The sequence below is a fragment of the Jaculus jaculus genome, chromosome 3 (assembly GCF_020740685.1).
Source record: "Jaculus jaculus isolate mJacJac1 chromosome 3, mJacJac1.mat.Y.cur, whole genome shotgun sequence".
Lineage (NCBI taxonomy): Eukaryota > Metazoa > Chordata > Mammalia > Rodentia > Dipodidae > Jaculus > Jaculus jaculus.
Window position 1 is genome coordinate 2,556,144 of NC_059104.1, and position 12,699 is coordinate 2,568,842.

At 51.1% G+C, this 12,699-nt stretch overlaps 1 protein-coding gene across 7 annotated transcripts in view; it reads right to left on the bottom strand.

The window, feature by feature from the left end:
• The window catches only part of Arhgef7 (Rho guanine nucleotide exchange factor 7), a 131,054-nt gene that overhangs the window by 7,866 nt on the left and 110,489 nt on the right, over window positions 1-12,699 (bottom strand). For 3 of the 7 annotated variants that reach the window (XM_045146204.1, XM_045146205.1, XM_045146207.1), the window contains 4 exons: window positions 10,939-11,163; window positions 8,511-8,604; window positions 6,331-6,420; window positions 3,361-3,537 (listed from right to left, as the gene is read on the bottom strand). In XM_045146204.1, coding sequence (XP_045002139.1) covers window positions 3,361-3,537; window positions 6,331-6,420; window positions 8,511-8,604; window positions 10,939-11,163 — 586 coding nt within the window. Of the gene's footprint in view, window positions 1-747; window positions 2,112-3,360; window positions 3,538-6,330; window positions 6,421-8,510; window positions 8,605-10,938; window positions 11,164-12,699 lie in introns of those variants that run through there. The other 4 variants (XR_006636303.1, XM_045146208.1, XM_045146209.1 and 1 more) reach the window with 4 other exon arrangements.

Below are 12,699 nucleotides of genomic sequence, written 5' to 3' on the forward strand. Positions count from 1 at the left end.
GCCAAGTATCATGCTTTAAAAAAAAAAAAAATCTACTCATGGGCTGGAGAGATGGCTTAGTAGTGAAGGAGCTTGCCTGTGAAGCCTAAGGACCCAGGTTTGATTCCCTAAGACCCACATAAGCCAGATGCACGTGGTGGTACATGCATCTGGAGTTCGTTTGCAGTGACTAGACGCCCTGGTGCACCCAATTCTCTCTCTCCTTTCCTCTCCCAAATAAGATGTTTTTTAAAAATCTACTCAGTAGAGTCCAAGTCCTATAGGCTGCATTTCCCACAGCTCTGAAACTGAACTTGCTCTTCCAATGTTGAACATAAATGGGGCACATCTTTCTCTCGAGTGTGCTCGGCACTTGCTTCTTGTCCACACCTTATCCTGCCCCTGCCATCAGGTACGTCTTTCTTTTGTTTCCTTGCTTGTCTTCTGAACTGGGCATGCAGCTAGTACAGCAGAGGAAAGTACTGACCCTACTCTAAATGAAAAACTTTAAAGGCTCAGCTTGCTTTCACGCATGCACAAAAAGACATATGCTTCTTTTGAAGACGTACCTTCCAGTGAGGAGGGAAATAAACAATGGGCAAGTATGGCTTGTCCATCTAAGCTACGTCTGATCTATGTGTGTGCTAGTGCTTCCTCAAGGCAGGCCCAGGCCTCCTGAAGACGCTACGTCTGCGGAGATGCCCCATTACACCCACCTGCAGCTACGCTACTCCCCTCCCCGTGCAACAAATATTAAAAGCCAAGGGCTAGCAAATGCAAAATTTATTTCAACTGTACATAACAGATGTCTTTATAAAACAAACACTTCATTGCCATGTGCAACCACAACAATAATGATACTGTACAATACAATGCAACATTCAGATGTACATCCATTGAGTTTTCAAATGGTAGTCTTGTACTAAAAATGGCTTTTCCCGTTCACAGATAAAGAGCACAATATATAGATTTGTTTTTCAAGATCTTATACCACTATATACATATTATTGTGTTTGGCAATTTTATGCAAAACACACCATTAATATAGCTTATTAAAGACCTCTGGCGAGTGTTATTTCAAAAGAAACACTGTTGGGCCATGTGCATTAGGCCTGGGGATGGCTTGGACCTACCTTCTCGCTAGTCTCCACTCGTTTCTTATCACACTCACTGTACACAGAGCATTACAGAGCTTGTAAATGCAAGGTACTAGCATGACCATAGCTCCAGGCGTACAGATGACGACCTTCGGACTCCACGTCCCCTCTGCCACACAAGGAACATCTCCTGGGCCTGTGGCACTAATGAACTTCTAACCAGATCATAAGACTATTGGTTTAGATGTTCGAAACAAGTGCAAAGAAAGGTCAGTCCGTTATTCTGTACTGATCTCAGCATCAACAAAAATCGCCAAAATGGCTCTGACTAGTACAAAAGAAGAGATGACAAATCTTGAAAACTTTGGTGTAACAATACCAATGATGGTGTCTTAAGACAACCAGTGACACTTGGTGTGAGAGCAAATGCCAAGTCTTCCTGTCACACCAACATCATAATGACAGGCAACTGTGCTAATGAAGGCGCAGAAGAGACATGCAGCTGATGCACCAGGGAACACGGTCCCACGGCAGTGCCAGGGAAGACGGACGGCTGCCGTGAGGGGCGCAAAAACTAAACCCCTTATCACTCACTGAATGATGCTGAGGGAGTGTATAGACTTAATGGTGGCTTTTCAAAACCTCCCACTTGCTATTTGGCTGAATCTACACAAACCTTTTCTCTACTGGAAATACTGGGTGCAGTTTTATAAGCTTGCTCCTCAGCTTGCTTCTTTGTACTCGTTAATATAAGATACAAGCTCTCCAGGGCGTGTAAGCAGTCCAGTAGTCACTGGGGACAGACAAATCACGGGACGACAGCTGCCCGTCCCGGTGGCTCCGGGCCATCCCTCTCGTGCAGATGCAGTCGGCCCGCGCTTCACTAGCACCTTGGCTGGCAGCGAGCCACAGGACCCAGCTCCCAGGGGAGGGCCGACTGCATCCAAGTGCAAACGAGACAAAACACTGAGCACATGGGCTTGGCAAGGAGGGTGGTGGGGAAGAGCAGTCACAGCCACCTGGAACGCAGCTACCCTGAAGGAAGGAAAGAGCGTTATTCCCCATCTGCCATGGCATCCTGTGTCTAAAGCAGGTGTCGATGAGTACTTAAAATACAACCCAAAGGTTCCATTTTAACACCCAACTGTGTGCTGCCCCTCAAGCGATGACCACATGTGGATTTGCTGCTTCGACCGAATGCAGCATGCCACATTCAGGCCTTTCTGAAGCAGAGACCAGCCCAGGTGAGACCAGTGAAAACTCCTTACAACAGACCCTGGGAGGGGAGGTTCTTTCATGTGAGTGACACGGTCACCTCTGAGCCCATCAGTAAGGCATCGAGTCAGACCCAACAGGGTTGCTGTAAGTCCATTTTCACTGCAGCTGGGTGCTGACAACAACGTGCTTGTGGCTCTCACAGACAGGCAAGTATGGATGCTGGGGTGGCCAGGCTGACCAAAGCCAAGCACTCAAGCAGACGCCTCTGGTGGTTTGGTCTGCGCTGGCAGAGGCGATGCTTCTGATGCAGCGCGGAGGCTCCTGTACAAGTGTACAGCCCGCAGACCAGGAAGCACAGTGTGACGAGTGGGTGCCTGGGCTGTGACAAGGAATCTGCCTTCTGGAAGCAGTGCTCCACCTCACAGCACAGACAGCTTGGAGCTGTGGGGTGGCACTGGCCCTTCCATGCATCTGCCAAGGCAGAGCTTCCTCGGCAATTGGTGCCGTCCCCGCCGCAGCCCTTGATTGACTTGTGTGCTTTTGTGTCAGGTCCTTCTCTCACCTTTCTCCAGAGCTACAGGGTCAAGTGTGTATTATACATAAAAAATCTTAGATCCCTACGTGTAAGGCCAGAGTCTCCTCTGTGTTGCTGGCACTTAGATCGCAAACCTGTGTGGTTTTGGTATAAAATATAAAAGTGTCCATACGGTTGTATTCAAAAACAAGTGAAACAGTTACTACACTGAGAATAAAAAACCAAACTGTCTGCAGCTATCATAACAGTGGCCCCAGTGGGAAAAGCCCCCCAGGCACAGGCTCACTGGCCCCACCATCTCCCTCCAACAGGTAGCAGGTTTACTGTGCTCAGACTGGCAACTGAGCCTCCGCTAGGTACAATGGGAAATACCAGGAACACTCTCAAAAGTCATTAAAATATCACATAAAAGAGACAAGGAACAGCAAGAAAACATCTAAGAAAAGCAGGCTGCGATACAACAAGCATTGGTTAAGAAAAGCTCAGAAGTGCATTAGTTCTGGTGAGAGATATATGAGCAGCAGCTCTTACGGGATGCAGAACCCATTCTGTAACTATGGGCTGTCCATATACTGTCATACTCAGAGTCTTCCGAGAGGTCTGAGGGCTCCAAACGAGAAAGGCTACTGCGACGACCCAAGGAGTCTAGACTTGATTGGTCGTCATCTGCCAAGACGTGATTATGCATCAGGTCAGTGCCTTGCCATGCTAAGACGGGGGATGGAGTGACAGGTGCGACAGGCAGAGGGGGATGAGGAGGGACGGACAGGAAGAGCCACAACCAAAACATGGAACAAAAGCAAAAGGTGATGGGAAGAGAAGGAAAAGAGAAAATATTGTTAAAAAATGGCAACAATGTTTGCTTCTCCTTATTTATGGCTGGGTTTTAATAATGAATTTAGCACAACCCTCAGAACAAAGCTCAATTATTTCAATAACCTTAAAACAATATTGTTTCAACTGGCTCCTTTTAAAAGATATCTCTCTAAGCCCCTCACCTTAAAAAAAATCTATAAAGTACACTAATATCCAAAACATGATTCTGTAAACACTTGAAAATTAACCAATTCTATTAATAATCTCATTTACAACATTCTTTACAAAAGGTTATCACATACATGGCCAATTAAAAATATTTTCCTATTCAATAAAGGAATATATTAAATGCAAAATAACTTCAAAAGACTTCTGACTTATTTCTTCAGTTATCACTTTGTCAAGACTACATACATGAACAGCAGGAGTTTAAACTTACCGTACGAGTCTACAACCTACCCCAATGTGAAAGCTTCAGCATGGAGAAGGGGCTGGGTGGGCCCCTGACCTCCCACCTTCCATCACCTGCTCACAGGGCTTACCAGAGCTCAGCCCTGGGCACAGAGGAAGTGGGAGTTGAGCCTGCTCACAATGTTACCTACTCAAGTGGAGCCTTTACCATCAGGAAGATGGGTGTGAACTGGGTATGGCGGAAGCAATGGGACAGCAGAAGGTGCCCTGTGTATGGCTGCCAATGTGAGCGTAAGCTGGCAAGGCAGCCAGGTGAGCATGCAGGGCTACGTGGGGCTCCCTGGGGCAAGCCCCATCAGCCAAAGCAGGCTTGTTAAAGCGCACATGAGCTGCAAGCACATCCCCAGGTGTGCAGGCACCAACACGGAAATCACTGTCAAAGTGCTTGGTTTAGGGCTGGAGGGATGGCTTAGTGGTTAAGGCGCTTGTCTGCAAAGCCAAAAAGGACCCAGGTTTGATACCCCAGGAACCATGTAAGCCAGATGCATAAGCTAGTTCACGCATCTGGAGTTCGGCTGCAGTGGCTGGAGGCCTGGCATGCCCATTCTCTATCTGCCTCCCCCTCCCTCTCTCTCTCCCCTCTCAAATAAATAAGTAAATAAATACTGCTTGGTTTATAGTTTTCTTGGTTTATAAAGTCTTCTTGGCATCCAAATGACACTGAGCAGAGCTGAGCATAAGGTCACATACAGTACTCCTCTACAATGCTTTTAGTAGGAACGTACTATGGAAAAGAGCTCACTATGAACCTATTTTCAATGCCCCAGTCAGGCATGGCAGCTGTGTAGCATGTCTGACTAGGGCACTGGAAATAGGACAAACTACATGTGTCCTATCACTTCCTGTGTCTCAAGTTGCCAGGTGGAGGCCATGTCTAATAGTAGCCTCTGAGACCCCAGAATACAGGGGCAACACTCAGTGACCAGTGTTTTTCCTGCATGAGGAGAAGTGGACCATAGGCTGGGGAAAAAGCAAAATCCATGGTACCCAGTTCAGGTAGCCACAGCTTACGGCTCATCCCAGGCACCACCTCCCACCAGGAGAAAATGTGGCCTATGTCCTGTCACAGGAGGAGCTCAGACGGCCCTGTTCACCTCAGACTGCTGCAGGGAGGATTCCCATGTCAAGTTCTTGAATGTGGTCACTAACCACATTGAGGTCACTAACTTAAGCATAAATTCAAAACCCATGAAACTGATGGCCACACTTGTAGCCTGTTACTTAGAGCATAATCACTATCAAATAATGCAAAAGTAATACTATAATCATCGTATTTACAAATTGTGGCTTGATCACTCCTAGTCATACCCCACGGTTAGGCGTCCAGGTCTCTCCATGTCTCTGTACTCTGCTGGCTAGCTGCAACAGCTCTTTGCCCACAGACAGCAGGGGCGAAAAAGGACCCTGCTGAGCCTGAAGAGAAAACCTTCTTATCCCAGACAGAAGACAGTGCAGTGCTGGAGAAAGAAGTTTCCAGGTCATGCACACGTCCTGTGTGAGACTTGCTAGCCCTGCTGCTGACCACAGATGTAGATTTCTTCCACAATAGCTAAAAAAGTAGCTAGACTGTCCTTTTCTGTGTCTTTAAGACAGAGAAGACAGGGTTTCAGGTCACCACACTGCAGGTGGAGAGACTTCATAAGGAAGAGGACAGGAACCTCATCAAAAGCCAGGCATGGAGGTCAGAGAGCTCCAAAACATGAGGTCCACAGAGCCCACTCCAAAAAAACAAAAAACCCACTAGAACTAAAAGCAGGCCAGGAGGGCTGAGGTGATGCCCACTCTGCACAGCAGCACTAAGGTACAGGGGTCAGCTGTGGGGTGGGTGGGGTGAGCTGGGCAGCATTCCTGAATGCTGCCATGTGTGCACCTCTGCCACCTGAACTAGTCCATGCCTTTCCAAATAGTAAACACTAAACTAACTTGTGAAGTTGACAGGAACCTAGCTCCACATTTTAGACAATTCCATGGAGCTTTAAAAAAAAAAATCCCAGGGTCACCATTGGTTTAAATAGCTGAAATAGGTGGCCCAATCCCCACTGTCTTCTGCCCACCCAGAGCACGGCCACCTAGAGCCCATGTGGATGCTACACTGTCACGCTGTCATGGAACCTGGGTGCACTGTACATGGCTTGCAGAACTCCTGAGACCTCGCTCACTTGGAGCCCCTTAGATCTATAGTGAGTGCCTGTGACTGCACATGGTGACACTTACTTGAATTGAGTGTCTGCCGCGTCTTGGCGCTTGTGCAATAAGCTTCGATAACTTTCAGGATCTGAGCATCTTCCTCCAGAGCAGCTGTGCCTGTTGAGAGTGGGGCAGCCATCACCACTGAACACCGCCCGCGTGCCGGCGCACCACAAACCACCCAGGCAGTTTTGAAGACTAGAAGGCTGGCATTCTTATCTTCTGTGGCACTTTAAGAGTGTAACAGACATAGGCTAGCCCACTATGCACTACTAGACAGAGGACTGCAGAGCCAAGAGCTGGCTCGCAAGGAAAGCTCGAGTCCCACTACCCGGGGCAGCCATCAGGCAGGTCCAGCGCCTTCCGAAGGCGGGAGGGAGGCTGCAGGGCAGCTCTGCTCCCCGCTGAGCAGCAAGGCCTGGTTGGTCCTCTGGGGGAGGCACTGGCTGCCAGTCACCACGGTGCACCCATGCATAGCACACAAAGGCAGGTGACATGAGCAACAGGTGACACAGGGCAGCACTGCTGTGGGTGGAGTGCACTGGGCTCAGACCCCCGGACGCTGGGCACAGGCAACTTGCCCAACCACGGCAGTTTTCGAGCGGACACCAAAATAGCACTTCCTCAGCCTCTAGGCCTGGCAGGTCCTCCTGCACCAAACCCGAACCTCAGACCCAGCTGCCTATCCTCTACGCTCTCAGAACATGCAACATTCACTAGCCTGGACCTCTCTGGGCCTCAGAGCCCCAGGCCCACTGTCCACCTAACACTGCCCTGCGCTCCTGGGCAAACCCCTGGGCAGTAAGGGGCTGCGTATGCAGTAAGGCACTGCTGCTGTCTGAACAGGCTGCAGGTCAGCACACAGCATCCCTGATGCCAGCAGCGCAGCAGTAGCAGCACCTGGCCATGCCAATGCGTGCAGACACTGCTCCATGCCCCTGGGGCAAAACCCACCCACATGAAGACCAGTGCTGAGACCTACCCTTCACGGCCCCTCTGAAATCCGTCCACGTGTGACCACAGCCACTGTGACCTCTAACCCTCGCTGTGTGGCTCTGCTCTCACAGGGCAGACAAGGCCTCTACAGGAGCGATGGCAGGCATTCTCAAGGTCCCTCTGGCCCAAGGCTGGCCCCACTGTCCCCTCCCTCTCTGCCAGCCTGCAGCACTCCCTAGACAACACACAGATTCTGTCTATGCAATCTACAAGTCAGGGATGTTTGCCTCACAGCTGTCCCTTCACACAGTTGGGCACAAAGAAGCTGTGAAGTGTTTGCCAATGACTGCCGATCTGACTAGCAGTCAGGTCCCAGCCTCATGCAGAACAAGTCACCATGGAAGGTCAGGGCCACCACGCACCCGAGACAGCACTGAGCCCCCCTGTAGGCAGCAAATGGCAGGAAGAGGTGGTCGTCCCACCAGACTGCAGGGTCTGGCTCACCTGAGTGTGGGCTGACAGAGGTGGTTATCTTGCCGGCCTCTCTGCTGCAGGACCACTTCTCACTAAGAACGGAGGAGGCCCGTATGCACCACGTGGCACAGGCCTCAAGTGCAGCACCATGCACCAGAGGAGCTGATATGAAGCCACTTATGCTCAAGCACTGACTAAAAGCTCTCTCCCAAGCATTGTGAAAAGAACCCCTCAGGTGTCCTGATGGGTATGGTGAAAAGGAAGGTATCTATAGAGTCACAGACCACAGAAGACACACTGGCCCCGAACTAACAGCTGGCAGACAGCTCTGGCCTGAAACGAGGGCAGAGCAGTGGCTCAATGCGGCCCTTGCCTCACCGTTACGCAGCCCCTGCCACCGGCTCCCAGCGCCTTCCACCGGCTCCCAGCACCTTCCACCGGCTCCCAGCGCCTTCCACTCAGCGTGGTGCTCGACATTCCCAGCACCCAGCTCTACGGTACTTGCCCTGAGGAACCTCATGGGCGCTCAGGGCCTGAAGACTGAGACCTGACACATGAAGAGAGGACAGCACACCAGTCCCCCCAGATCTGCTAATACTGTATGGGCGCGGTAGGGATCAGATGAGCAGGTGACAGCCCGGTGCATGCTCCAGCTCCCAGGGAGGAGAGTGGTGGGGTGTGAGGCGCGCACCTCCACGGGGAGGGAGAAGGCGTGCGCGAGCCATGCTGCCGCCCAGACACTCCTTCACCGGGGAGCACGGAGAGCAGCACTCTCCCCTCAGGCCCAAGGCACTCACTTTTCCGCGAGGCGAACTCCTCGTCCGAGGGCTTCCTTTCCGGCCTGCGCTTCGGCAGGAGCTTCTTCATGCTCTTGGGGCTCTTGCTGAGGTCCTAGGAGACACGAGAAGCACACTGACAGCTCAGAGCTCAGGCAGCCGCTGCCCTGGGCCCATGGCAAGGGCTGCAGCGCAGGTGGAATACCACCGCAGCCGTCGCCAACCCGCCCACCCCACCACGCTCTTCTCTCTCTAGGCTATTTGTTACCCTCACAGTCCTCAGCTCGGATCCAAACCTCCTTATTGTGGGCTCATGGCAGCACGCAGCGAGGCTCTGCTGGCACACGAGCAGGGCGCGTAGCCCTCACGCACACTGCCCCCAACTGGGGCGGGCTGCCATCCTGGCGTAGACCTACATGGCGTAGCGAGCTACAGAGGGAGCCCGCAGACCAGCAACAGGGTAGCGAAGTCCACAGCTAAGCACACAGGACTACTGACAGGGCCCGGTGGCTGCTACAGCTGGCCGAGCCCCCAACTCCTAGCAGGCTTGGCTCCTTCCCTCAAGAGGAAGGCACGGCAGCATAGGGAGGGCTCGGCAGTGGGAGTGGCAGACATGGACCAGAGAGCTGCTCGGTACCACTGCACTCACACACCCAGAGATAAGGCTAAGAGAACACCCTGAACAAGCGGGACTTGCATAACTACCTCTGGCCTCTTTGAAACAGTCTCACGTAGCCCAGGCTAGCCTTCAACTCATTATGAAGCCAGGGATAACCTTGAGTCTTCCCACCTCAGCCTCCCAAGTGCCTGGATTACAGGCGTATACCACTGTGCCCAGCCTTTGACAGCCATTACTTTAAAACCTACTGGGGGCGGGGCAGTGGTACTTGTGGGGATGGCTCAGTAATGAGGGCCTGAGTTCAGGTCCCCAGCACCATATAAAAAGCTTGGTGTTAGCCAGATGTGGTGGCACACGCCTTTAATCCCAGCACTCAGGAGGCAGAGGTAGGAGGATCGCCAAGAGTTCCAGGCCACCCTGAGACTACACAGGTCAGCCTGAACCAGAGTGAGACCTTACCTCGAAAAACCAAAAAAAAAAAAAAAGTGGGTGTGGGCTGGAGAGATGGCTTAGCAGTTAAACGCTTGCCTATGAAGCCTAAGGGCCCCGATTCAAGGCTCAATTCCCCAGGAGCCACGTGAGCCAGATGCCCAAGATGGCACATTCATCTTGAGTTTGTTTGCAGTGGCTAGAGACCATGGTGCGCCCATTCTCTCCCCCCTCCCTCCCTCCCTCCCTCCCTCTTTTTCCGTCACTTTCAAATAAATAAATAAAAATGAACAAAAAAAAAAAAAGCTGGGTATGACCATACATGCCTGTAATGGAAGAGTGGAGACCACAGAATCACTGGTCAGCCAGCCTAGCTGAAAACCAGCTAGCTCCAGGGTTAGTGAGAAACCTTGCCTCATAAAAGTAAGGCAGAAAGGGACAGAGGAGGACACCTAATGCCCACCTCCTTTGGCATCTGCACACACAGGTATGGGCACATGTGCCCACAAACACACCCACTGCACCCATGTTCATCCTACACAAACACAAAACAAAACTCTTTTTTTTGGTAAAGACAAGCATTTAAGAAAAGGATTAGAAACCAATTGCAAAACAAACACTATGGGCTACATGGCTATCCTGACTGCAAAGGTACAAACAGAATACACCTGAAAAACGCAGTGGCCCTTCCAAGACAGACCTGTGCACACAGGCTCAAACATGACCCAGCCACACACCATCATGGTTATACCGCATGTTCAGATCATAATTATGTCAGAGCCTTACTTCTCATACACTCAGGAAGTCCACACACTTCAAGTGCAAGCTCAGGTGCAAGCAGGGTGAAGTGAACGCCTAAAACTGTGTGCGCTTCTGTGAGGAGGGAGCATGCTATGACTGCACCTAGCCCTCAAGGAAGGAGACAAAACAGCAGAGGGAGCCTAGCTGCAGAGTGACTTTTTATAGGTCAAGGAGGCTCTGCCTTAAAGGACTGTCCTCTTCCTCTCCCACAGCTTCAAGGTTCCTGGAAAGATCTTGGGCACAGACAGCAGAATGGCATGCAGAAGGTGAGGCCCTCAGAGCCTGCAAATTCATGTTCACAAGCGGCTCAGCCTCCTGGGCTCTACCCCTCACGTGCAGGCTCAGCACAGGGCCTGGAGGTTACACATGCACAACCCACAGATGGAATGGTGCCTCCTGGCCCTTGCAGCAGAGGGGATGAAAGGAAAAACTCTCCTATGCTTCTGAAGAAGGAACCGTGTATCATTACAGAAATAGGAGACATTTGTTTTCGAATTGGTCAAAATGAAAAATGGAATCAAGTACAGAACTATTCTCACACACCCAGATTTCAAGGCACACTCACTGTTACTGGCAGTCTGAGTGGCCAAAGGACCTCACCTCCTTGTAGCAGAGAGCAGCTGAGGGCCGGAGGGGAGGTGCAGGCCGTAGGCAGCTCAGGCTCCAAGGCTTGGGGGTCTTCGGAGGCTCCAGGGGTCCCCAACTGATGGTAGTGTGCGGGGTGCCATGGTGGGAGGGGTGGGGGAGTGTGTGGTACGCAGGCGTCAGGGCTGCGGGCTTGCTGTCCGCGTGCTTGCTGGATGGAGTGATAGGATGGGAGGGGAGCTGCCAGGCACAAAAAGCAAAAGCAGAGACAGCATGAGATGGGTGTGGCTGCAGTAAAGGACCCTGAGTGGACTTCTCGCCACTCCTCTGTTCCCAGGGCAACAGTTTCAGCTCAGCTGTCAGTTTCCGGACAGGGCAAGAGGCTGTCCACAGCTCCTTTCCAGGCTCCAGTCTGGCTTGGGCTGAGAGTCCACCATTCTGCCCTGTGAATGCCACAGCTACCATCCAGTAGCATGTGAGAAAGGCTCATCACTTAGTACAAACATCAGAGCAGCCCTAGAAAGAGCAGTTCCTGGCTAGAATATGGTGATGGGGACATTGCCCCCGTCACAGTACAGGTCACCTGGTGACACAGGACAAGGACAGGTGAAAATGAGGCCTGACCCCTGTGCTGAGAGGAACTGGGGGGGGGGGGGTTTCCCAGCACATAGCAGCCAGCTCAGGCCTGTCTACGACTCTTGCATGTTCAGAGGGACAACTCCAGTTGCAAGAATCCTGTAAAGCCAAAAATATGCACTATCTGGCCCTTCACAGAAAACTATTCATCGTTGCAATACAGGTGTTTTCTTGAAGGAAAAAAAAAGTTTGTTTTAATGAAAACAGCTATTCAAAACCTGACTTCCTAGAAGGGTGGGGGTATGTTTTTGAAATTTTTTGTTGATAATTTTCACACGTGTATAATTATTTTGATCATAATCCCCTCCTGTCACCTTCTCGTACCTAGCTCCTCTGCCCCCTTCCACTAAACCCCTGCTTTTTGCCAGCTAGTGAGGGGTATGTTATTTATAAGATTTGTAAATCAGGTGGGTGGAACACACCTTTAATCCCAGCACTCGAGAAGCAGTGGTAAAGGATTGCTGTGAGTTTGAGGGGCCCCTGACACCACAGTGAATTCCAGGCTAGCCTACCTCAAAAAATAAATTTAAAAAGATTTGTATTCCTGGAACAATAAAAATGATTCTATCATACTGAAAACAGGAATATGAATGAACTCATCAACACTCCAAGAGCCCTGGCCCCCAGGTGGCAGGTGCCGGTATGGTATAGCTAACAGGAGGCCAGTGCACTGTGAGATGAAGGCTGGGTGAGGTTAGCATCCTAAGGGCATGAAGGTCAGCAGCATGAAGTCCAAGATCACAACCAACAGCTTCACATCACTAGCTAGTCCCTAGTTGGGGGGCCTCATAGTATGCTACAGAAGAAGCTCTCTCAACCCAAGTACCCTACAGACAGAGAAGGCCAGGCAAAGCTCCCTTCTAGCGATAATGTTTGCCTTGCTTCTCTTTACTGAAAGTCAGAAGAAAGCCTCCCGAGACTGAGAGAGGGATGCAGCCTGGACAGAACTGGATCCCAGGGGAAAGATAGACACACATACTCCTCTCCTCCCCCTGTAAGCTCAGTGCGCCACTTCACATGCTGTATGTGAGGGGCCTTCTCCCTACAGGGCTCTCCAACTCCCCACTGAGGTGCCTCTGGCCTGTCACGTGACCTGAGAAGCAGCATTGAACATGGTAGCATGCTAACAGGAAAGTGATC